The sequence below is a fragment of the Bombus vosnesenskii genome, unplaced genomic scaffold, assembly GCF_011952255.1.
Source record: "Bombus vosnesenskii isolate JDL3184/JDL3185 unplaced genomic scaffold, Bvos_JDL3184-5_v1.1 scf7180000013295, whole genome shotgun sequence".
Taxonomy (NCBI): domain Eukaryota; kingdom Metazoa; phylum Arthropoda; class Insecta; order Hymenoptera; family Apidae; genus Bombus; species Bombus vosnesenskii.
Genome location: NW_022882946.1, coordinates 4802720 through 4830383, shown reverse-complemented (window position 1 = coordinate 4830383; position 27664 = coordinate 4802720). Strand labels below are relative to the sequence as shown.

Sequence of the window (27664 nt, the reverse complement as noted above, 5' to 3'; positions counted from 1 at the left end):
GCTTGCTAAAAATTTTACTAAAACTCTGAACCGAGAATTATCAATCTATCGTGGATCGCTCGTCAACCAGCTAAAAACCACTATTTTCAAAGCTTTAATCCTAAAAAAATAAATCACGATCGCGAATACATATTCGTTAAAGAAAAAATGTTGCAATCACCAAAATCTACCTCTACCTATCTGTATTTAATTCATCTGTTCTTCTGTAACACCCTGTGCAAACAGATATTGCAAAAATACGCGTTACGTAAAAAATAACGGCCGTTCTAATTCTCTCGTGGCGCGTAGTACAATATCGTCACGCGATATTATTTATCTTCCAGCGAACAAATATACGTATACCATCGAAATCTGTATACATCTCGGCTCAAGTAACAGATAGCGAATCGAGAGATGGTGTACAAACGCGAAACATCGGTAAATATTACCCGTTGCGATTCGATTTAATTCATCAGAAAGTTAGAAAAAATTAACGAACGTGGTCTGCCAAAATATCGAAATGATGTTCACGTTTCAGTCTGATTCTGAGCGTTGAAAGCGTCGAAGGTTACGTTCACGATGGTCAAATGAAGCTGATTTTCATTGATTAGAACTCATTGAAGATGTATACGAAAAATGTGTACAATACTTCGTATAAATTCGTTGAAAAAATAAATACTTAACAAAAGATAACTATTATATATGCCAGAACATCTATAAGTATGTGTTATCATGCAACAATTTTCAAAGATTGGTCTAATGATTTAGAATCATTTTCTCAGCTATAATTATAATTCGTGAAACCAGTAGTAATTTCTTTTACTTCTGTAGATTTTTGACTAAACAATTTTCTACGGTAAGAAAAGTTTAAATTGATTTTATTTTAAGTTTCTAGGACTTGTAAGTCCCAAACTTTTGGCTCCAAGAGAGAATAACAAGATAGAGGAATTCAAATGAAATTTGTCGCCTGTTTTCTGCAGAATTTCTATTCCAATCTAGCGATAGAGTATAGCAACACAGGTCGAACAATGAGTTTGCTCGAAGTTGTCTGATCCTGATCGTCTCTCGAGGCTTCGATTGTAAAAATTGTTCCCGAAACATAAAAAGTTCCTGAACATTCACCTAATTGAATTGCGCGTTTCTCTCATTAGAAATATCCTTATTTTAATCAATCATGTCTGCTCTAATATATAGTCCATATATTTTTCTATCGTTCCAAGTCATTTTATCGACACGTGTAACATCAAATTGGTCGGATGTTATTAGTTCACCGTCGTATTAAAATTGTTCGATCTTTCTCCGGCATTCGGAAAGCGTGAAATATTAAAATTCTGTTGTGCGGAGTATCTCGATTCTTACCTCTTCTTATAACGAGACAAATTGTCGACTACGGAATAGACGAAATAACGTTGCCGAGCTTAAGACACGAACAATGTTACTTGCGAGGATAGAACGACACGAGGAAATACTGGAAAGAAGCGGACGGAAGAAGAAGTAGACGATCCCTCTTGGGAAATCATCGGTGTCCTTACCCGTCGTCCTTGCTTCCTTCATAGTCCTCCCTCCTTGGTCGCTTCTTTCCCCTTTTCCTTTTGCAAAGAAACATTGCCATAATACTCCGCGACAACCATCTTAGCTCGTTTCTTAAATCCATCGAAGACGATAAACTGCCAAACGATGAAGGTAGCCTCGTTAATTTGTCCGAAATCACACGCAATCTTACGACGTTCTTCGTTCGAACGCCAAAGCATCGATTCGTGCAGGGTTCTGAGATAATTTTGGAAATGTTTGTGAACGATCATTTAGTCGTTTCTTAATCGTATTAATATTAATAATTTTAATGAAATCTAATTTAACAATCGAAATTTAATCTGTCCAAGGGTCTAAAATCCACTAATTATGTTATGTACTCAATAACCAAAATTCCACAAAGCATAAGTTTTATTACGGTTTTTTATGATATTAACAACGTTAACGGCGAAGCATGGTGATTGGTGTTTTAAGTAAAATTTACGTTGTGCATCGGCGATCAACTGGCGTCCTACGTAACATTATTACATTACAATGTAATAGGTGTACACGCTAAAAGCGCTTTGGCTCTTGCAAAAGGTGCACGATTCATGTAACTATTATGTATCATTTGCGTTGAGCGAAAAGATCCGTCGATAAAATGTTAATGTTACGTTTAAAAACCCCGTAATAAAAATTACATTTGATAAAATGTTGATTATTAAATAATATACACATCACTATAGTCTAATAAAAGATATAAACAGAATATAGACGTTTCGTTTAAGTTTAGATAGCGTTTGTACGAATCTCAAGTTCTCGATTGCACCTTCGATAAATTCAGAAGTCAGTATACAATGACGCAATGACGTTATACATTAGACGTATCAGAAATTAGGTTTAAAAGTTCAATAAACATGTTGATAAAATTACACAGTTTTCTGTGTTATTAACTTTGCACGTGGCACTCTTAACATTAAAAATTCGTTACTCGTGAAAATTTCTTTTAATAACTCTGTTCAACCTAAAAACTATGGATATAAAACATTTGGTTTGTTAAAAGATAATACTTTAAAATAGACGTTTCCCGAACTAAAAGTACATTTCCTGATTTAAACATTTCCTTCTTTAAAAAATAAAACAGAGCTGTCAGCGTTACATTTCGCTGATACGAAACAGATTTTTTAGAAATTGTTAACACAATTGTCACGAGCATTATGACGTTTCGAATAAAATGTCGATGGCGCATCACCGTTTCCGCGCCTGACGTTCGGAGACATCGAAAATTTGAAAAGCAACGCGACTCGACGTTTCCACGGGTGCATTATCTATAATTACAAACCGCGATATAGTTGCATTTATCGATCAACGGCGAGGTTATTGACCGCGCATGAAACATCGAACATTCAGCAAGTGGAAGATTCATCTTCAATTATCTCAGGTCGTAGACACGATGGCAACGTCAAAGAAAAAACCGGAGTACAAAAAGAGAAAAAAAGAGGCAACAATTCTGTTAATTACAAGAACTTGTCGGCTGGAGCACGTCGAAAGAGCCGTTCGTTAAAATCAGTTCGTTTAGCACGCTGCTTAAATGTTATTTCTGTTTCATAAGCGTGTCGCCGCGTAATGGAATATCGCTAACAAGATGCGAGCCGATATTCGTCGTGTCGAGCACGATCTGATATATCTCTAGCCAATGGAAAACGGAAAGCAATCGATAGCTGCGTGTAATTATTATACCGCGTCATTAAAACGCCACTTAAACCTATTATCGAGTGCAATCCGAAATTTCATTCGTATCGACAAATTCCTCTTGGCTACTCCGACGAGATCGATAATATAGAGCGTTCGCTCGAAATTCCTATCCGCCTGCCGATAAAATACCCAACGAAATTACATCGGACGTTTGCGGATACGACGAGCTAATTATTCTTTCGAATGAAAAATTTGATCTGGCCGATAGCGACGATTGTCTGATCGCAACGAAGCAACAGCTACTATGGAACTACAAGAAACATCGTAGACACGGGACGATGTTTTACACGTTGTCACCGCGTGGCGATATTAGCGTCCTACATAGCAATCAATCAGCAGGGAGTATCCATGCTCGAAACAAGGATCACCCGCTTTCACCTGACTCTCGTGTTGCGATAATCGATCGACTCGCACCCTCTACGCCTCCACCTACCGAATACGTTCGAATCAACGCGCTTACCGATATATTACCTCTTCAACATACATACGTACGTATATATATACGTGCACATATATGTACATCTCGTTCACGTACGCACTCGATTCAAGAAGATCGACACAAAGATAGAGAGAGAGAGAGAGAGAGTGAGAGAGTGGGGATACGAACCACCATCGAAAGAGAAGAGATGGTACGCGCTCCAGACAGAGACGAATACACACGGAGAGGGAGAGAGAAAACAACCCTTCGAAATTGGGTCGTGGACTGGTCAGTACTGCAACACGCGTGTCGCAAGCAGGCAGTATTCGGCTGGAATTCGCCCCATTTACCGTCCGCTGCAATCTCTCTATCCGTTCTCTCTCCTCTTTCACCCCTATATAACCCCCACCATCAATTCGCCAATCCCTGACCAAGCTTACGCTCCCCCTTCGTGTCATTCCATTTATCAGTTTATACTCCTCTGGCCTTTCTCTTCGGTTTCCATCCATCCTTCTTCACGCGTCGCATTCCCTTTCATCGTTGTCCACCCATGTTCATCTACCCTAGCTTCGACTTCATCCCAAGCCAACTCGTTCTATCCTTTGAGTTCCTTTTCCGCTCTTTCCGCGTCTGTCTTTGTTGGATGCAAATCTGGCTATCCGCGTGGATCCTGGTCCATCCAATTCCTCTTTGCCGCGTACAGCGAACACTACAGGGGCGACAAAAGGCAATCGGGGCCAATGGGCTACTGGCGCGTACACCGACCGTTTGATTGACGTCGAAGGGGTGCCACACCGCATTGATTGCGTTCATTGTTCCAGGCGAACCTATATCCTTGCACCTGCGGGGCGGTGAACGCGTCCATCCGCCTCTCACCACCCACTCGATCTTCCGGGACAAAGAAAATGAGATTGTTACGTCCCACTCGACGATCGGGAAATCCTTTTACCCGCCTGCCGATAGATCGTTTGAGTCGAGTCTCGCTCGGTGAATCGTAAAGAGAAGCACCATACATCTGCTTGATAGCTCCGTCATCAAAGAGCCGATTGTTTCTTTAGGGCGATCCCATGCTGTTCGGGTTTCTTATGGCAAACGAAATCAATATGGGAGCGGGATTGGACGCGGAACGCTTGAGAACGTTCGTTTAAGCTTAGTCGGAATGAAAATTATGTAAATAAGACCAATTTCGTCTGTTTGCTGCTAGTACAGCACTTTTCATTCGCGAACTTCTTCCTAAAACTACTCCTTTATGTGGTGATTATAGATCGTCAGATATTAATTTTGAACAAAATACGTGTTACTCTGTTAGTTTTCTTTTTTTTTTAGAATTTACGATCAGTGGATATTTCGACTTCGTTATGTAACAGTAACTTTAATGCGTTGTTGCTCTTAATAAATTACTCATAGACGAAACGAAGCATATAATATTTTTAACGAAATTTTCATTTCATAATGATCCATTGAAATGGAAAACTTATCTTCCACAGATAGAAATATTTATATATTATATTTCATATTTTAAGTAATCAATACCTACCCGCTTTCTTAGTCAATTACTGAAACTTAGTCAATTTATTCTGCTCCGATTAAAACATATTTTAGAATATCGTGGGGCAAAACTATTATTGTACAGCTTTTTGATAGGAACTATATAAGAAATTATATTTATTTGTAGTATTTATTTATAGTATTTATTCGCGTTGAATATATTTATGCGATCAATTGGTCAGGAGACGTTTCCAAAACAATCAGAAACTTAATTCGTCTATCGAATCGATGGCGTTCAATAGTTAAAGAAACGCGACGCTCGTCTCTTGACCACGACAAATTGATCCGGAAGTTCGCCGTCTAACAAGAACACCAAGATTTTCACGGGACCTTTTTCCCCCAGGAAGATTCTTTTATCGGAAGTATCAACTAGACGTCGTATGAAAGAGCGAGCCACGAGTGCTGAGAAATTGCTACGACGTCGAAAAGAAAAAAGAAGAAGAAAGCAAGACAGAGAGAGAGAGAGAGAGAGAGAAAGGAAGAAGGAGATAGAAACAAAGTGAAACAGAGGAAGAGGGAAAGTAAGTCGGCAGGTGAACAGAGCACGATAAAACTAACGTAACCGGAAGAAAAGCAGCTTTTTGTCCCGAAAACTCCGTACGGGCTTTCAGAGCGTTTTAAAATGACGAAAAGGTTACGCTACGGAGCACTCGTGGTACGCTGTGAAATCTGCGCGTACTAGAAGACAGGAAGGAAGCCTGAAAGGGAGGGAAAAAGTAACTGAAAGAACGTGTATGCTCTGGCTTAGAGTGGAAACGAGAAACAACGAGAGAAAGGAAAGCAAGTGGAAGCGAAAGAGAAAAAGAGAAGGAGGGGGATAGGGGAGGGTTAGGTTCTCGTCTTAAGCGCGGTTAGGGTTCAAAGTTTTTCTCATATTTCAAACAATCACAATCTGTCCGTCCTTCTTTCTCTCGTATCTCTCCCTTCCATTCTTCCTCTCTATTCGAGAAATTAAAACGACTAACACCTCCGAGAGTCGACAACATCAGCAGTGACCGAAGGTGCGTTCACCTTCGCTCGAAAGAAAGGTGCGCGCGAGCTTTCGCGTTTTCCAACACCCCCTTCGTTCTTTTCTTCGTTCAAGAAAAAAAAAAAATACGAGCGGCTGAGAATAACTCGCGGGATATAATCTTTGGTTACTTCTCGAGCCTTCTCTTACATTTTCTTCGTCTTAATTGAAACTTTCGTGAAACCTCGAAGTATCGCGATATAATGGCACGTGTATATATCACTGTTCTATGGTAACGCTGTAAATACGTGTGTACATATATGTATATTATTAATAGGAAACGCGTAAAATTGTACTACGATTCGTCCGAACGCCTTTCAATGGGAACTTTCGATCGCAATGATTGCCGAAAAAAAACAATGGTATTTTGCATCTCCTATTTCGACTACGCGGAATAAAGGGAAACTATGACTTCATTTTTTACGGATTAAACCGGTATTGTCTCTTTCATTTATGAAAAATTCATTTTTATTAAAACAAAAGCCTGCAGCGGAATTAATAATGCTAGATGAAAGAGAGCGTTATTACGTCCTTGTATTCTTGCGGGCCCGAGATTTTTCATTTCCGTCTGTATTGCTGTGCCATACATAAATTAATTATGACGAAGAAAATTAGATCGACAGTTGACGGGGACTACTAACAAAAAGAAAAAGAAAAGAGAGTTAATGCACGCGTAATAGAAAACGTAAAGATAAAACTTTATGAAGGTAGATAATGAGGATGTCGTTCTGAGTATTAATAACTAGGGAGTTGTTTAGTTCATTGTTTGGTAGCAGTGAAAAAATCGTATTCTATTGAAGTTCATTTAATTTTATCTAAGTGCATTACTAGAGGTATTTTAAATCCGTAGAGCGTTTAAAAATAAAAATGCATTATATAAGTGTACCACCTGTTCCAGCATGTAACATCATATTAAAGCAGAGAGACAAATTTCATTCACGTAGAATTTAAATTAAAAGTCATTTTTAAACAAATATTCATTGAAGAATATTCTTGTGTCCTTCTCACGAATATTTTCAAGAACGCAAAAGACTAGACCCAAACGTCCGTAATTTTCCTTTTATCCTTGAATCGTATAATCTGGAACGTTAAGAAGTGGCCGGTAAGAAAGATCGTATTATAGTTGATTAGAAGAACCAAGACAATTCACTTTACCCCCATCCCATGAAATCGATGACGTTTTTCTACGAGCAGGATTCGCGAAAACTTTTCACATATAGTCTCATATCGAGGTTCCGCAAGCCATAAGATTAGTCGTTCGACGCTCTTCGAAACGCCCCACGGACCGTTCACGAGGCACTGCCACCGCGGTCATAACGAAACTTCTCCAACTTGTTGCCCGCCACGGAAACTTTTTCCCGGCCCGGTATACGCTGTAAAATTGCCCCGTGTCCCTACACGGTGATAGTTTTTCAGAAGCGTTCGCCAAACCAGTTCCAAGGCGTCTAAACAACTTTCGCAACTTGTTGCCCCTGATGTTCTCTTCGTGGCATTGGCTCCTAAAATCGGTCGCTTGCCTCGTTTCCTCGTCGCTTCGTATTTCTTCCCCAGCTATACACGTTGTATTGTAGATACCTCGCAATGAAATTTTGTCAATTAACGAGATTTCGCCTCTCCTTGACATTTGTATTTCGACAAGTTTTATTCGATCTTCATTCCTCGAGACCTAACGTCTCGTTGAAGAACATCGGATATCGACTGATCTTCAGTCTCACCCTAATTGCTGTGTTTGATAAGTAATAGGTAGAAACGTCAGAATTTAGAATTTCATTCTGAAAATGAACTTTCCGAAGAACCTAATACAATGCAGGATATACTATACGAGATGTGATCAAAACGTTCGCGCAAGTTGGTAATTTCGCGGTGTAGAAAGTACCGGTTGCAAGAAAGATTGCTTTATGTTGTTGAGATTCGTCTGTTCGCGACTCACTTCAGTTTGTTTATTTAAATCGACCGATCACTTCGGATTTGATCGTCCCTTGAGTAAGTTGTGTGTCCGTAATTTCGGCGATTTTCTGATCGCTTAGAATGGAAGAACGTATTCGCGCATCGTTGCTCGTTAGAAAGTTCCTGGCAAAGAGCTATAAAGTTGTGATTTCTCAATCGCCATATTCTCCGGCCGACTTCTTTCTATAGCTATTAATGGAAAAAGCTATGAAAAAACAACGATCTCAAAGCACCGAAGACATAAAACAAAAAACGCAGAACAAACTAAGATACATACAATGAAATGAATCCCAAAAATGTTCCGAAGGATAGAGCAAACGTTGGCAAAAGAGTATTATCGTTAATGGTGATTGCTCTGAAGGGGACGACATAAATATCGAGAAACAAAATACATACTATCTTAAAAAAGTGAAAATTGCACCAACTTCTTGATCGTATCCTTGATCCAGGACAACAAAGATTACAATCTGCTACTTAATGGAAAATATTCGTCTGCTACTGTACATCGAGATTTAAGACTCGGGTACAGGGATCACCGTAGCAGATTGAATACATCGGTCCGGCTGAAAGTTACAACGTAGCAACGTGACTGCATAGCCTCAGGGAAGCCATCCATACAGGAGACGAAGAAGCTGGTATCGACCTCGAACAAGCTCACGGCTCTTTCCTTACACCAGTTGGAAACACAACGACATCGTACAACGGCGAGTACGGGTCTCCTTAAACTTTAAACGCAGAACCCTCGAGAGAGAAAAAGAGAGAGAGAGACAGGGAGAGAGCAAGAGAGAAATAAGGCTTCAGACGTACCCAACGGGTCGAGGTGAATATTTCAGGTGACTCGAGTGTCCTCTAAAATACGTCGATGAATCCGTTGGTAGCTGTGCGCGACAAGATACCCAGAATTTATCGCTCAGCTTAGCCTATTATGCTCCTGCAAGAAGCTGATAGAACATGCAGCGAATGTCGACTAGCGTTTGCTTGTTTAGCGAATTAAAAAACTAAGTGTAGATATGTACATAGTTCGTATCAAATAGGTGAAGTAGGTTTGATAGTGTTTTCCTTTGAGATTATTCGTTTGTTTGCGGAGGGTTTTAGCGAGTGTGTTTGATCGTTGCGCGGAGAACGATAGACGAGGATGTTTGTTAATCGGATATTATATCAGATAATTTGTTTTCTTCCGCTCAATGCAAATTGCCTTGATCCTTCAGCTGCTCAGCCATGTAACTACATACGTGTTCATTGAACAATTCGATTTTGATCTAATACCTGCTGTTACTCTCTTTTATCGTAAATCGATAACGACGTACAATGTAAGTATGTTCGTAAAATAGGAAGTGCAGGAAGGTCGCAAATGAAGAAATGTTACTTCCTTGAAGATTAGGACTGAACCAAAAGTAATTGGAGAAGTTAATTACACACTGTCATTAACGCACTGTCACTGCGATTTATTCAGAGTAATTCCGACCGTTGTTGCGAAATACGTTGATCGTAAATATTGAAAAAAAAAATAGGGAGGAAATTGTATACGTTGAAAGGAAAGAAATGTACACCGTGCACTAGGAGATATTCTGCCAGCTTTAGATGGATATTTGTACGACGCTTGAACTTGACTAGGACACTAACACGAACCACCGGCTACTATAGAGGAAATTGTCTTTTCTCGAGAATTTCCTAATATAGAGGAAAAGAGTTTACGGATTAAACGAATCAATGAGAAAAGAATAGTCATAGTTATTTACGGAAAGAACGAAAGGTAAGAACTGCAGTATATATCTGTATCTCCAACCCCAACTCCTATAAATCGTATCGACTCCAACAATGACTTCTTGAACCGGTAATCCCGTATCCACTATTTACCCATAAAGCGGTATTGAAATAAGAAAACTCAGACGATGAGCAAATTTCCAGCAATTCCGCTTAATATTTAAAATCCACTCGAGCGAATATCAAATTATCTCAAAATTCCAAACAGAAAGGAAGGGAAAGAGGGAACAGAATCTCAACGAGTAGAAAGATAGAGGAAAATGGAGAACCTTTTTCTCGAAAGGTTACGATTCGCGATGGGGTTCGTCCCTACAGCCGGATCAAATAATTGCTGTCTTGATCGGTAGTGTAAACACGGGAACCTTCACGGGGAAGAAAAAAGAGGGAAACAGTTCGCGAGGAACCACCTTCCTGAGACTTTTAGACTCTTATCCGTTCTAGGTTTGCCCTTCGCCCTCTTTTTTCTTCTTCTTCTTTCCTTTTCCTTTCTTTTTTTTCTTTTTATCCGGTCCCTTCTCACCGACAAGGGCGGTAGAGTCTGCAAATTCAATCTTACCAGCGACCTCTATCCACCTACACAGTTTGTTCCGCCTATTGATTCCGAGTTCGTAGTCGAGCTTACCTTGGCCGGTCCCGAGCCAGTCGGCTCGTTTCATGGAAACCGACTCCACCGACGCGACGCGACGTCCCGAAATCCCGCACAAAAGCTCTGATTCTGGAAGCAACCCAATTTTTCACGGAAGGAAACTTGTTCCGAATATAATCCTCTCTTTCTATCAATTTTTCCTCGACTAACCTGGCTCGACGAACCCCGACGTTCCCAACGAAATTCCGCTATGATTTACGACGGACAATTAATCTCTTCGCCAATGTACAGCGATGATGTAAGGAACCACAAACCTTTCGATACTTTTGCTTTGATCATCGTAACAAATGTGTATATTGGTTTCTCTCCGGTAGTTCGAGAAGTTCGTAGCATTTTTGACACTTGATATACATCAAGTATATGTATATACTTTGTAGCCTGTATATTATCGTTTGTCGTCTGTATAAATGCTGTTTGACAAATTATACTTTTAGCTGAACGTCGAATGCAATTAATAAGAGAACAAATTTTTGTATTGGTCAACGTATCATTTTGTAACAAGAAAGACAAATCTTATATTCTTACGAGAAATAGATAAAAATTGTTCGACATTTGTCAAAAAACTGAATACTTTGCTGAAGGTTTGCTGAGAAGCTGAATTTTTTCGGTAAAGTAATCACGAAGTTAATCGATAAATATCGAAAATTAAATGATTTGTTGATAGAAAGATTTAGTGTCTACAAATTTTTCCCAAATTTGGTTACGAAACTTTCGAACAAAATGATATTCATTTTCTTTTTTGTCTCGTGGATCAGAATTATTAAACGATCGGTATTTGTCGATTATCTTTAATATTAGAGTGCTTTTTTGTAAAGGTTTTACACAGGAAAGATCGAGATTAAAAATTTGTGTATAGGAAAATGGAGAGAGATTTTTGAAATTTCAATTTTCGTTACACTCGTACAAAGTGGACGATCCATTTTTATACTTATATTACGTATTCTTTTTTTCAGGAAAAATTAGTTTCAAAGCTTTATTGAAACGCGAAATAATGGTATAAAGCTTTTAAAATTGAAATTTTGTTTCACGTGTGTTTTTTTTTTTTTTTTTTGATTGTCAAATACAATATACGGAATTAGTTGGAACGTTGATTAAAAATTACAACGTGCGTATAAGTTTTGTCTTCGATAGAAACGTATTTTAAAATATTATAATGGTTCTAAAAAGCAACAATTTCGAAAATTCATTATTTTCTCTCTCCATCAGCTAGCAAAGACTATCGATATCACTTATCGCGTACAACATAGAATGAAAATCTCGATCAAATATTCTAAAATGAAATAACTCGAGTTTAACTTTGACTATGTAATTTCTATAACAATACCTATGTATCGATATGTAACTATACGAGTGTACATGTTACGTACACGTTGTATAATTTATAGAGTGCCATAAATTGTAGCTGACTATTGATTGCACGGTTACGAGCTTTATATTTGACGATATATTGACAAAGGTTAGAAATCCGACATTAACGGCAAACAATGCTGACAAATATAATTCTGACACGATGCGAGAGGCCTGTTATCAGCATTTCCACATTTCGAATCGAGGAATTTCTGAGAAGTAACCCGCCGGAAATGCTTTTAGCATTTCTCGAGGATCCAGTTCTACTGGAGCGTGAGTAACCGTGAGATCAAAGACCGATTTGGAAATTCATGCTACTAGGCTGGCATGGACGCGCGACGTGACCCAGAGTGCAAATGCCATCGCTGGGGATGTACATAAACGGTAATCCACGTGCAATGTGATTAATAATAATTTGCCGGTCGGCATAAGCGGAACCGATTAGTCGGCTTAGCCAAGCGTTATGGTAATTGGGAGCTATTACCTGCCGAGTGCTTCCTCTCTCTCATCCTCTTCCCCTTTGCTCTCACACCTTCCGTCTTTCTCGCCCGCTTATCGTTACAACCCTCTCTTTCTCGCTCTGCTCTTACTCTTTCGCAGCTTTTACTCTTCTATTTCTCCATGCGAATTTCTTCCTTTCTAAACAGAAAGGATTTATTCTCTCTATCCTAGCTAGCCTCTAACTTATTATTACTCATCATCTCCGTTCCTTAATTAACTCCCTTTCTTCTATCCGTCTTCTCGCTCTCTTTACCCTTTTTATCATTCGCCACTATATTTTCTCGCCATCTGCTCGCTCTCGCGATGCACAAACTCTTCTCCTCCTTCCATTCTTCTCTACCTTTTCATTTCTCGTTCTATTTTACCCTTTTCTCTACTTTTATCCGTACTTTCTTCCTCTCTTTTCTTTCCTTCGCATCTTCACAATCTTCAACGACCATCTCCTTTTCTCTTCCAACTTTACGCGCAAATACAAAACCTACGACGCTTCTCATTTCCGTCCCTCTCGAACGTCTTGCCCTTTAATTGTCCCGGTCGCTATTTAGCGTTCCGCCACTTTATGGAGTCCGCCGGTGGTTGTCTCGGACGTCTCGGTCGTTCCGTGCAATCCGCGCGATTCCCAACGTTGTCGGGAATTCCTGTCATCCATCCAACTCTCGTTCGATTTTCCGGCTCGTCGAACAAATGCCTGAGACGACGCTCCGCGAAGACGGATCGTCTGGTCGGATCCGATCCCCGGGGCTCGAGAGCGTTTTTAGATTTCCCCGAGAGGAATCTAACGAACGCGGTCCGGAACGGTTTCGTATCGATACGGGTGGACGGGGATAATAGGGGAGGGGGCAAATAAAAAATTAGAGCGTTACTCGGTTGAATTCAGTCAGACATTCTTTTCGCTGATATCGAGCATTTTTAATTCTCTCGTTCTGCTGTCTATCCGCTGCAGTCGTTCGAATCTAAATCTTCCAGAGATTGTGAGTCTCTCTTGCGCGACCGCGATAAATCCTAGACTGTGACTTTCGACTTAGTAAAGATAGACGTGTAAAATTTATTTTTTTGAATCGCGTTAGAATTTTTGATTGGCGTTAGGATCAGATCGGGATGTGTTAGAAATTGACTGAATTTTTTATTTCTTTGAGTTACGAACGAGTATATTGCAAAGGAGACCTTTTCTAGAAGATCTTTTTTAGATTGTTTTATTGAATTAATGTAATTCGTTTGATGCTTGATGCGATATAATCTTTTTATCGCAATCTAATGAGATTTTCTTTATTGAAATCTTAGGATCGATCAATGGTTAAAGTGGTTACGTTATTGAAAGATTGAAAATATTGTATTTTATTTATCAAACGATGTCGTTTTGTTTATCCTATAATGTTTGCGCAGTTTACTCGGTCGTGTAAAAAGATTACGGTGGTGAAGATGACGTTGTTATTGCTCGGTGAACAGGAAGTTTTATGTTGCTTGAAAAGATTATGTGTATAAAAGGATTGTGAGAATCGTAGAAAGGAAAATATCATTGTTTAAGTGGGATATAGAAGGATAGTAGAATATTAAATTTATTATTGCACTTGTAAGGAAATACGGAACACAGGAAAATTAGGTTCGTCCATTTATCGTACACCTGAAAAGATCTTTAAAAGATCATACTAAAATTACATAAAAAGTTACAGTCTAAATTTTTATAATAAAAAATGTTTCACAAACGTATGAAATGTTACATTACGTTGTAAGCTTGCAACATTGTTTACAAACCTATAGTAACATAAATAGAAAATGTAAAAACTGATACCTTAAAATAATTTATCAGCAGCGTAAATGGCAAAGAATGGAAAGTAGCTTAACAAGAACGGATATTACGGACTGCTAGTGATACTTAGCTTCAGCATGGTATAATTTCCTTCATGCTCCGTAAAGTCAAATGGCAAAAAGGTTCGCGTTCTTTGCCTCCCAGTGCTCCTCATCCATTCGTAGTTCTTTGCAACTGAACTGACGAAAAAAAGAAAAAAAAGGAAAAAGAACAACACCTTGTTTCTCTCGATTTAAAGCATCTTGTACACGTTCCCTTTGCAACCAACGCGGCTATTTCACGGCCGCTTCTCCTCAATTAAATTCAAATGTTCCTTTTAACTCGTCCATTAATTCGCATTTTAATTTCTGCCGGAGCGCGATAAAAATTCGCGCGTCGAATTAACAATTCCATAATTACCCTACGTAATTGAAAAACGTCGAATCTCGTCCAATATCGATGTGCAATATTAAATTTTTAATTTGTCGATAGAAAAGTGCTTGTCGTTATAGGAGAACAATCAAGAATCATGATCAGAATACATATATATTAATTTTTCTTTTTATACATTTTATATATCAGTTCTTTTATGTTTAGGCTATTATCGAAATCAATCGACGAAACCCTTTATTCAAAATTAATCAATCGCAAAATATTTTCATCGAACGGTTTCGATCAAACAAATTCGTAACCTTGGAAATATAAGGAATATTCTATTTTGCATATTTTCTATCTTTTTATGTGTTATACGTATTTCAGACATTTTTCTAATTTTTAAATTCCCGCAAATACATGGTACAATACATTCCCATAATTTAGAGATCACAGTATAATTCTAGAATATTCATTCTAAACTTGTAATACAATTATACTTCTAGAGTATACTTTTTATTAAATTTTCCTCAATGAGGAGAACTATTCAATCGATTTAAACCTAAAAGCGTCCAATCTCGTCCAACACGGCAGTAGAATATTACGCTTTTTGTTTCCAATGTTAGCTTTGTATTAATGTCGCAATTATATAATAATTATCATTTAAATTAGGTCGTATAGATTCAGGATGCATATGCATATAGCCAACCATTATTTCGTCGATTCGCGTTATATTTATTTCCTTTTATATATTGGTATATATTATAGGAATAGTTATATGCGCGTGATGATAATGTAACAATAGCTATGTACTATTCTTAATTAGCCATTCCATTTACATATTTAATTGTTGATTATTAAATGTAATGAAATTCAGTTTGCATCGATATGGTGATCAACTAAACGCAAATCGGCGAATTGATGTAATTTCCTGGATACGTTAATTAGAAACCGAAAACAGAGCAATCAGCTAAACGTACTTACGTGGTAGAATAACTTAAAGAATGCTTAGTCCAATGGGATTAGATGATTCCTTTTCTTTCTAAGAACCTTTACATTACCATGGTTCTCTAAAGTTGTAGTCTAAACTAACTATTTTCTTCGATAGTTGACATAGCGAAGGGATTAAACTTACAAATCAATTTTGAAAAAATTGTCTCTGTCGAGTACACTAAAAAACTAAAAAAAAAAAAAGAAAAGAAAGAAAAAACACGGGACGATCATTTCTTTCCACAAATTCTCCGATGAAAGTTACTGCAGCGCAAGGATTCCTGAAGACTCACCATTGAACCATAAGCTAATATCGTCTGTTGTTAAAAACCAATGCCCGAAAACAGTATTAAAAAACGCAGCCGTAATTTCCATTAAAAAATTGTACCGCGGAAGCGAACAATTCCGTGCGACGTTCCGTCCATCAAAGTCGAGATGTCCACATTAATCGTGACACTCGCGTGTATAATATATGCGCGTGGAAAACGAACGAGCGAAGGGTAAGGTGCCATGCGTGTAATTCAACGCGATGCCCCCGGCCAACGAAATACTTGGCTGGAATTAGTAATTAAGTGCTCGAGACAATTCCGGAAGCGAGTCACCGTGACGGTTTGTAATTGCCGGACACTACGGGGATTTCAATTCGACCGCGCGGCACCCAGGATTTGCATACTTTGTGTTTTGTATGCGACGCGCATACTATCCTGCAACGGGTATTACGAAATTCGGTCGCGACTCAAAACTCTCTCTCTCTCTCTCTCTCTCTCTCGTTCTCTGTATCCCTCTTCTTCCTTCAAATGTCGTTATAAACGAGTTACGTCCGTTCCCTTGGACGTCGCGTCGTTATGAGTTCCACGTTTCACCGAACCGCTCTTCACTTATGGACGATGCCAGAGAGATATGCAATATCGTTCCATCTCCTGGTTTCAGTACGCTCGTGAGCAGCCAGCGGCGGTGCTTCTTTTTAATGGCGGAACATGCTCTTTCGCTTCAAAAATTACGCCTTTATTAGACGAATTAATTTTGCATTACCGTTGCGTTCCCGTTCTGTTTGTTACTTTTACCATTTCTTTTTCTCGCCACTTTCTTTCTACTTGCATGGTATAAATTTTTTAGACACTTTTTCATTCATTCAGGATATATATAAGTGTGTGTGTGTGTGTGTGAGCAAGCACGACTGGCTCGTAGTCAGAGGAAATTGAATTTAAGATAAATGAATTTTTAATTAACACACGACCACACGGCCAGCGTGCCAGCGATCGATACGCAAATTTTAGAACGTACGCTTTCTACAGCGGCCGCTATGAAATCGTGATCTTCGTTAAAATCGAACCAACGGAATTCTGCGCGGATACGAACCAACGAGGGTTTCTTTTGATCGCCGTTATCGTCCTATCCTCGTCCATATGCGCCGTCTATCAAAAACTAGAGGAACCGAGTCTTGGGAAAATATAACGTTCCTCTCTGTGGGAATTTTTGTGATGTTCCTCGTAAAGTAATTTCCGTCTCTTTATGGCTATGCAATTTATTTTCGTCTTTGAACAACAACGCATCGATGTGTTGATCTTTCAAGCCTGTTAGATTGCGGTTCTAAAAGTTCAGTGAAAGGTACATCTGAAAAAGATGAGATGACTTTAATCAGTACCGCGGCGTCGATGTTTACATAAATATTTATGAACGTATGAATATAAAAGAATATCAGCGAAGTAATTACGAAACTGTACACGTATAAACAATCTCTTGGATTAGACAGAAATGCTGAATTAACGCAACAAAGAGTAGACAGGCAGAAATAGTAATTTTCACTGACACAACCATTCTTGGCTGACGTTTTACTCGCAAACCAAAGATCAAGCTTCTTCTGCTGCTGTGTTCGGTAATTGCTTTTTAACCATAACAAAGGTATACTCTTAACATTTGAGTTGTTCCCGATCGAATCGTATCTTTCTATCCTTAAAAAAGTTCCGAAATTCAAGGAAAATACGAAGGAACGGTTATTAACGTTCGTGATTTCTCGTTTCAATTTTATATTAACGATCTTTTTATCGTAAAACGTTAAAAGCCTTTCCCTCGGTTGAAACTAAAACGAGATTGAGACGTAAAAAGTTAAAGAATCGTAACAGGATTCAGAGGATTACGAGAAAGGAAAAGCCATGATATTTCTACCGTTAACCCAGATCGATCTATTCGGACACTGTAATGTCCGAATACTTCTGTCATTCGACATAGTTACCATCAATCTTGAATCGTTTCATGGAATGAGGAAATAGGGGTACGGAAGAGTAGGGCAATGAACGATATTAGCTATCCACCCCTAGAACAGAACTTCGCTCGTAGTTTCTTTACCGTAGCGTACGAATAACGTCGACAATTAAACTACACTCCAGAGTCGCGGGAGTGGCCTGGCCGGAGTTATTAGCCTGAAGTGGCTTCTAACGATGCAAGAGGCGAGTACTTGCTGACTCGTGTCTTCGCACCCCCGATCAAAGCATTATGTCCAAGTACGGCCCCTCTGATATACTTCGAGTAGGATAACTTGCCCGTTACGTGCTGGCCATCGCTCGTTCGACAATCGCGATAACCGAAGCGTTTAATCGGTTCTGAAAATCGACGAACTGCGTTCCACGGCACAATCTACGATCCGCGTAAGAATAATCTGCAGATAACGCACGCCTCCGTTTCTCTCGCAACCGTTTCCAATTTTTCTCGCGGAAAAATTCCAAACGAAACTTAACAATATGAAATCGTTGCACGAGCATTGGCTTCTTTCGTACTGCGCTTTAAATTTCTACGATGAAACCACGCGCTAACTATCAAGATCTACGCTTATTTGCTAGAAACATGTTAGACGATATTGGCATAGGCTAGGACTAAGAATGATCGGCGCTATCGAATCAGAAACAAAATTTTGTTCTCACGACGTGAGTTTCTTCTTCGTTTGACGAAGAACCGCGAGAGGGGTCATTTTTGGCGCACGAATAACGCGAACGACGAGTTGGAGAAATATCAATTTATGGACGTTGATTCATTTCGTGTTCCACGATTTCTGATAAATAATATCTCGTTGTTGCATTTTGTTATTTCGTGTGTCTTTGCATTTCGTGCGTCCTGGCGCGTTTGAATCTGCCTCGAGTCCATCGATAACCGCACTCTACTCGTTGCAGACAGACGTCGAAGCCAAGATTCGCAATCACGGCGGAAATATCCGCACGAAGGAAGAAAGAAAAGCTCGTAGATGAAACGAGTGAACGCGAAGCGTTTTATTAGCAGAGACCCGGAACAGAGGGTGGTGAGAGAAATATGCAAAAATGGAGAAGGGACGGGATTTACGTCGCAATTAAACTGTCGCGTGTCGGACGGTCAACGATTCAGCGAGCGGCGCCGTTTTTCCGCAATCAGCCGGCAGATTTATGCGAATTTTCGAGCGTTGAACGTTTCGTTTTGTTCGCAGGTGCAGCCGCGGCGGTGACATCCGCGGGTGGTCATGGATTCGACGCACATTTACGTGGCCCAAGCTTCGTGATCGAGCCACCGTCAAGGGTGGAATTTTCGAATTCGAGTGGCGCCTGGCTGGACTGTACCGCGACAGGAAGTCCCCCGCCCAACATCGATTGGTCGACCGCGGACGGACATCCGGTGAACGACGTACCGGGAGTGCGGAGGGTGCTGAGGAACGGCACGTTGGTCCTTTTGCCGTTTCCGGCTGCCGCGTTCCGGCAGGATGTGCACAGCGCGGCCTACAGATGCGTGGCGAGCAATTCCGTCGGTAGAGTGCTCAGCCGTGACGTGCAGGTCAGGGCAGGTAAGAAAATTACTGGTAATGGGTATGATGGTATTGAGAGTTTCTCTATTCAGTGGAACGAAGAGGCAATTTAATCCTTCGCAATCCTATTTTACGATCCTAGAGTCGATATTCTACATGTGCCAGGAATTATTCTGTTTCGTCCGATTACTTTCCACTTCAAAATGTATTTCAGATTAATTCCGTGCCTCGTAGTTTTAGATATAAATTATATTCTTTTGCGTTAGAATAGACTTGGGATATTTGCGAGAAATTTAACTCCTTGGTGTACAATGACGTCTGGAAGACGTCATCCATTTCATGTGCCATTGTAGACTTTGACTTTTCCGAAATGTGAAGAACTGTCTCCGGCTGACGTCGAAAATCGTGCATCGATTCTGTTTTATTTTAAATGTTCGAGATGCTCTCACCTCCTTTCTCCGCAACAGTATCGATAACAAAATGAATATCGCGGAAGATATGCTACACAATTCGTCGGAACAGACCGTCACAAAGTGAGTGCCCAACTCGGCTATAGGTAAAATATTGGGCACATTTTCCTGAACATATACCTTCGACTAATAAAAAGGAACATGCTGCAAAGAGATGCCATGTGTGTTTAAAAAATAATATAAGAAGCGACACAACTTGTCAGTGAAGAAACGTCTAGTTCCTCTACATATTCGAAAATGTTTTGAAATGTATCATACTTTATAGAATTATTAATTTATTATTTTATAACGTTACTTAATTAATGTCCATTAACATTATATATCAACTCGATTGAATATTATACAGCAATGTAAATTTCGAAATAAAATATTCTGTTTTTGAGCTTGCATGTAACCGTTCAGTTGAGTCAGATTTAATAGTATTCTTCAGGCGCATCAAATTCCGTTTTATTTGTACGTCAATGGGTTAAAAATGCAGGGACGTAGAGGACGTATATAATAATCTAAAAGTACGTATAATAAATTTCTATTTGTCTGTTTCTTTAATTGTACTTGTAAAAGTACGAATTTACAGAATTTAAATATATCGATGAAGATACGTTGTTCGCTCCAAAGATATTAAAATATCCAAGCACGAACAGATTCTGGAATTAGCTTATTGGATATTAACCAGCTGAATTGTAAATGGAATAAAATATGAAACGTCGTTCGGATTGCAAGGAATTATTTTTCCTGTTAAATAAATGACTTTTGGCTATTTATAATGTTACACCGCTAGCATCGGATTCTGGCGCAATCTCGCGGAAACATCTTCCTCGTCTCTTTCTTTCCAACTTTCTGATCTACTTCTTTAGATATCTTTGGAATTCTTGCGTCTTCTTTTGTACCGCTTGCCTTTTCTTCTATAGTCAACCTTTCGCCTTTGCACACCGCCGGAAATACTTACACACGTGACGTACTAGCTCGCAAGTACGAGCAGATTTTCTCTCGATCTTACTTTCTCAATACTTTCTACACTTCTATCGTTATCTATTGTCCTTCTTCCTTAAAACTCTAGTTCAAGTCAACGTTTCTCTGTCGCGACACAAGCTTTGCAATAAAAATCTTTAATCTATCTGTATCGTTGCTGATAGAAGATAAATTCCGTGATATGTGTACGTTATTGAGGAAATGGTAGATGAATCGTTTCATTTGTTCGTTACGTAGCAGATAACAGAAGACATTTCTTGAGACAAAAATCTTACGCGCATAACTAACACCTGACTACTAAAAAAGTAAATGTTCTATTTATAATTGACATGATAGAAGAGCATGATTCGCGGTTTGCCAGCTGCTCGAATATGTTTCTGTTAACACATAGTCTCAAATTTGTTCTCCGTTTCTTCGACGTAAAAGTCCGTCTACATTGTTCAAGATACGACGTCCAACATGAACAGCAAAATCTAAACAACCAACTACAATTTATGCGGAGCGAAAGAACACGATGCAAACGAGCGTTGATTGCGCCGGGGGCGTTCGAATGAATAGGAGGAGCAATTAAAAAATCATTAGGAGATGCGTTGGTCTTGTTCCTCGAAGGAGGCAAGACACGGAATCCAGGCAAGTCCTGACGAAGGATGTTTTAAACCCGGCCGGATGCAGATGAGACGCGGCCAGGCTTTCTCCGTGTGGAGCTCAGTGTAATTACCTCTTTAAAAAAAGAGTGAAAGACAGAGAGATAGAGGGAGATAGAGAGAGAGAAAGGAGGGGAGGAAAAAAGAGAAAGAGGAAAAAAAATGCAATCTGAATGCAAATCCGTGGCAGCTGCGAGGTCGGCCGACGCTTTCAGGATTGCCAACTACTCCCTCGCGGCTATAAAGTTCTGGCCGGGACGTGTGGCCGTTAATTAAAACTTTACTTCCTGCTTTCAGTTTAACAAAAGAAATTTCTATCCCGAACTGGCTCCACTGATCCGAATCGGAAGTTTTCGCAGCCCATTGCATCGTTCAGGATCGAAGGAAACCTAGAAACAGCAAGAACGTCGTATCGATACTGTTTCGCTTCGTTTCATTGGATTCGTCGTTATTGTCGCGTATATCCCGAAAGAAGAAGCGTTCTTCCTGCGTTAAGGACGACATAAGCGATTTAGGACGAATCGGGATAAAACGAAACGCGTCATCATCGATCGATGAGAATGTGCGTAACGCTGTAATTAAAGAAAAGAGGGGGAAGAGCAGAGAGAAACGCGGAAGAAACAAACTCATTTCGTTCTCAGCTTGTCGATCAACTTGCTATTTAACTTTCAGGTGTCGGGATAGTAGAAGATGCGCGATATCTATATCGTAGGAAAAAGTAGTTAAGTGGAGAATTTCGAGAATGCGTATCGTAGCTGGCGAATGTACCAGTGTGCAAACGCGTACCGAGTTTTTGGAGGACCTCGAATTTCATAGTCTCAGATCATAAGACTTCAAATTTTTTACTCACACGTGGAACATGACATCCAGCAAGTCCAACCTTAAACACGTAGGACCTCGAGTTTCATAGTGTTTCATACAATTATTAAGCTCGCCAAGTTTGACCCTAGCATCGCAGAGAGAACTTTAAAAGTTTATATTTTAAACCACCAACAGCAGCCACGCTACAGAATGCTTTTAAGCTTTACCAGAACTACCTATAAACGTAAGATCTTGCGTTCGAGACGACACTTCTTAGTTTCTGGAGATGTGCTTCCAGAAGAGGGCGGAAATCTAAGATTCAAAGAGTAGAATTCGAAGTGAAGATATAAGCTCGCGTATCAGGGATCTAAGATTAATTAGAAATCAGGATCTAGCATTCGAAACGCATTCTTCTACGTCGTAATAGATGTTCAAAGTCTTAGGTTCTCGATCTTATTGATCTCGGAATTTGCTTTAGCGAGTTTCGTAACTGTCGGCTATTGAAGTCGAGATCTTGAGACCTCTGGCATGATTTTGATGTGTTTCACGTCTCTGAAACTGTAGAGATTACACGATCTAGAGATTGGTCTGTGGGGATCTTAGACCGCGTGTTATGAAGTTCCAGATCCTTTGACTTTGACTACATTGGTACGTCAAGGTTGAGACTCGGTTTCGAGACCTCGAATCTTCCTCAAAATTTTATTCTTCGATTACAGCTAATGTTAATAATTTGAAACAGTAATTTTATCACGCGAGAGTGGAAAAAAGACGTGGAAGAAGAAAATAGATCAAAAAACTTTCAACGTTTGCGCCCTACCGTTACTGTTATTTATATTTTGTATCTTGTAAAAAGATTTGTTCAGATTTTAACGTTTTAAGTTGGATTTTAAGTTTAAGTCTCAACTCCGTTTTTTGAACGAAATAAAATTCCGACGAATACGATTTAATGAACGCAAGGGCTACATTTTTGATGTAACTAACTATATTTTTGTCGAAGGATCGCACTGTTGCTGACATTGTGTCGTAAAGACCCTGGAATTTGTATCATACCTTAGGCAAAACACGTCTTGGGCGAGTGAACGTAATACAAAGACTATTTGCCCAATTTGAATATGCAAATAGCTGTAGACCAACATAAGCAACAGTGCAATCTGTTTAACTATAGGAGGGCTATTACGTGAACTAATCGTTCAATCTACTGCATTTCTCACCAGACGTTGTATCGGATTACCATACTCATTATCTTCAATTAACAGTACAGTTTAAAATTAACGCGAGAAAGAAGTTAAGAAACGAGGGAAATTAAATACGCTAGACACGCAAATTACTTCTTTTTATTTTATCGTTTGACTTTGTCATCTAATTTTCTCAATATTTATCTCTTTCTGACAACGATAGTTTCGTTTTCCCGTGTCGTCTTGATTTTTATATCTACTTCTTACATTCGCACGATCTTTTTTAACTATTGCTATTAAAGTTAATTCTTAACGCAATATCATACGAAGAACGCGTCTAACTTCAAAGTAGAAGAGTTCGTAGTCGCATTTTTCTGATTGCGTTTCTAACGATAAAATTATCGATTCGAAAATATTATTCGAGTACGAATTTTTCATACTGTTTATAATCATATAAATATCCACTTATTTCTACTTCTTTTTGGGCTTTAGTTCAAACAACGCGAGTCACGAACGAATCCTAGAAGGCTCTGTGACGCGTCAGTCATCTAACGAGAAAGGGAGCTTGAAATCGACGATACATTTTTAACTTGACACGAAGAACTATCAAATAAAAAATGAAATAAATGAAACAAAAAAGACAATTGCTTTATTTTACATCGATCAACTTTATCATTTAGTATCCCCGATATCAATTTCCCTGTTTGCAACAATAAAAAATTTAATTGACCTCGGCGTACGATAATCAACGCGACACTACAATTTCTACTCGCGTAACCCACATTTACTGGTATCTGCCTTCATCTGCAGTGGAAACAACGCGAACGACGATCGAACCGAAAAAATTCCTCTCTCCGATCAAACGACCTAACCCCCATCGCGCTGCAATCACACCGCGCGGGTTTCTCTGTGTAACCCGCATCCTTCGCCAGCTACAGCGAGATTCCAATTTCGAATCGCGTTCGACGCCCGTCGCGTTTAAGTGTTTTCATTTCCAGAAGAATCTCTATTGCAGCGTCGAGTTCGCGTCGCTCGATCAGCGCGTTATTAGCTTCTCCAGGGACACGTTAAACATTCGACGCGAAAAAGCAAGAGAAGGGAATTGCGAGGAAATTCGAATCCTTTGAAAAATTGATGAAATATCGTAATATGGGTAACGTGGCAGGACGCTGAAGACGCGACTACCGAGCGAAAACGCGACAATAAGCGAAGAGAAGAGATAAAAAGGTGTTGACGGAAACAGGGAACGAGTTTCTTCGTTGGACGGAAGGTTGCAACGCAAGAAAACGATGGGAGGAAGAAATTCAGCGTGTTACAGGGACGAAAGGCGCGAGAGGAAGAGAACGTTCGTCGGCGTCGCCACGTCGCGTCGGCGTGTCAGAACCGGTTGCAGCGTCGCTGGCCGTCGCCCTTGGAATTTCCACGTAAATAAAATCTCCGGAAGAGTATAGTGCCTCTCGAGCGGCTGGGCGACGGTAGAAACAAAAAAGGAAAGGAGAAAAACGAGCGGCAGACGTCGAGGACGAGGCGTTCGTTACGCTCGCGTCGCCTCACGCCTCGCCGCTTCCCCGACGTCGACGTCGAGATTCACCCGATTGTCGACGACGAGTAACGACGTGACACCCTGTATATAAGTCTACGTACATGTGTACAATGTATACGTTACGCGAGTGAACGAGGGATAAGGGCGACGCGTGTAACGTAACGTTTTAATTACCATCGACGCAAACTATCGCTCCGCGGCACCCTTTCAACGCGACTAGCACTGGGTCGAAAGTTTGGATTAATAGAACTCTAGATTGTTCTCTGAATCATTGCTAAGGTTGTTCGCTGAAGGTTTTGATTTAAACAACAGTAAAATTGTTTGCCGTCGGCATTGATCAGTTTTGTCGGGAACGTTTTGCAATTATGGAATTTAGAGAAAAATATTCCAATCGGTAGGATAACGTAGAATTGTAATACTTACGCTGTAGTAGTAGTATGTAACGATGATATGAACTTCGTGAATTGAATTTGTCCGAGGAGAAACGATGGGAAATAGGGGAGAACTTTTATGAATCTCTTAGCGATCGTTAAGGATCATATGCTTATGATATCAATCGATTTGGATAAAAGAAATTGGGTCTAATACATTTTTAGATACGATTATTTAGTTCATACGACGTTAATTTACATATTAATTTATTGATAAATTCGAATTATTGTTCTGAAAACTTAGTATGTTAATCGTTTAGAGGCTTCTGAATTTTGTATTTATATCCATATGTTGAAATGTTTCCTTGAAAGGTTGGCTTATCAATGGAGAATATTATTTTAATATTAGTTTATTTCCTTCGTGTATTATTTAATTTATTTTAGTAGTATAACTTTGTCTCTGTGTTTACCAACTAAAGTTACAGTCATAAATCTTCCCACTGGAATTTTAACGCTTTTGAATTTTGTAGTTATATCCATATTTATATCCATATGTAGAAATGTTTCCTTGAAAAGTTGGCTTATCGATGGAGAATATTATTTTAATATTAGTTTATTTCCTTCGTCTATTATTTAATTTATTTTAGTAGTATAACTTTGTGTCTGTGTCTACCGAGCAAAATTACAGCCATAAATCTTTCCACTGGAATTGTGTACAACCGCAAATGTAACTTTACGTTTATTTGTTCACAGTGGTAGCCCAAGCATACAAAGTCGACGTGGAGGTGATCGGAGGTGCATCGAGGGGCTGCACTGCGGTGTTACGATGTGTCGTTCCTAGTTTCGTGAAAGATCTGGTGCGCGTGGTGTCCTGGTTGCAGGAACCATCGTTCTACATTTATCCTTCTCTACAAGGAGGTAAGAGATTTTCCCTTTTTGCATAGTTGTTTTCGTTTTGTACTCGCAGTAGTCGAAGAGAAGATATCGTAGCGTATTCGAATCGTTCAAAGGTACGTGCAGTCCTAATCTGGTTAGAATCTTTTCAAGATACTAATAAAAAAAATAATATGACTTACGTAAGATATGCAGTGATACTTGATAACCACGTTCGATGATATCCATCAACAGGTAAAGGATTTATACATACGGTACAGTAAAAGAATACCTCGAGGATATATTCAATGAGATAGTTTTCACTTCAAATATTGTAAGCTTTAAAATAGAATTAAACCAACTCAGACAAAATTGAAACGACTAATTACAGACATTTCACTACAATTACTAAAATACATGTAGAGATTTTTGACAAAATTAATACTGAGTTTTATCGAGAAAGGAACATAATTACATACATTCTGCTGTTCTATCTTTTTATCTATAATCTTCCATGTACCATTCTACAGACGCTTCTACGCTCTTCTTCCAATTAAGATTAGAAACCAGCGTTAACAATAATCCATTCTCGACGATACCATTATCTAAACAAAAAAACCATCCTCTCTTTCAAAAGCCGCGCGAGAGTGTATACACCAGGAAGAATATGTACGGCTAATAGCCGCGCTGGTTGAGTTTGCGGCAGTCTCCGCTCCCGAACGCTATTATTCTATATGAAAAGCAGCGCGCTATCATATAATCGATAATTTCGCCTATCTACCAAAATGTAATATTCCGCGTAGCGGTCGCTCGTGTGGTAGGAGGTGGTAATAAAAGCCCAAGAGACATTCCATTGGCGCAGATGCAGCAACACACAACCGATAGGTGTACGAAGCACAAAGCATGAAACAAGAAGAATTATACGGCCACGTTCGTGCGGTAGAACAGGGAAACACTGAGACGAAAGAGAGGATACTGTATAGGAAAGGAGAGCGGAGATGGCAAAGGTTGTACGGGCGATTTTCACGTAGGTAGAAGGTAGCACGAGGTATAATAGCCGGCTGGTGGCATTGCTTACTAGGACTAAAATTTAATATCCGGCCACGGGCGTACAACCGGCCGGTACAGTGAAATTTAATATCCACAATAATCTTGCATCACCGTCCCGCGGCGTTGCTGTAGGTCGCGGAGAGATCGTCGAGGACATCGACCTCGTAACGGTCGAGCGACTCGCTCATTAATAGTCGTAGAAATTAATTGGATTTAAGAACGTCGTCGGCTGGTCTTGCTTTTTCCTGAGCCTCTGTCTCTCTGTCTCTGTCTCTCTCTCTCTCTCTCTCCTTCTTTCTTTTACTATTCTGTCGCTGCGACGACACGTATTGAAAAAGATGATACCCGGTAATTAAAACGTAATATCACGTCGGTTCGCGCGCTATTAATTAGTAAGCTTAATTAGTAATCCTTTTAATTGGACGCGACACGCC

The 27664-nt window shown here is 39.6% G+C and overlaps 1 protein-coding gene across 9 annotated transcripts in view; it reads left to right on the top strand.

Annotated features, from left to right (window-relative positions):
- LOC117233140 (Down syndrome cell adhesion molecule-like protein Dscam2) overlaps positions 1-27664 on the top strand; it is a 124133-nt gene that overhangs the window by 58430 nt on the left and 38039 nt on the right. For all 9 annotated transcript variants that reach the window (XM_033493153.1, XM_033493151.1, XM_033493152.1 and 6 more), the window contains exons 2-3: positions 19023-19373; positions 26061-26225. In XM_033493153.1, the coding sequence (XP_033349044.1) occupies positions 19023-19373; positions 26061-26225 (516 nt within the window). The remainder of the gene's footprint in view (positions 1-19022; positions 19374-26060; positions 26226-27664) is intronic.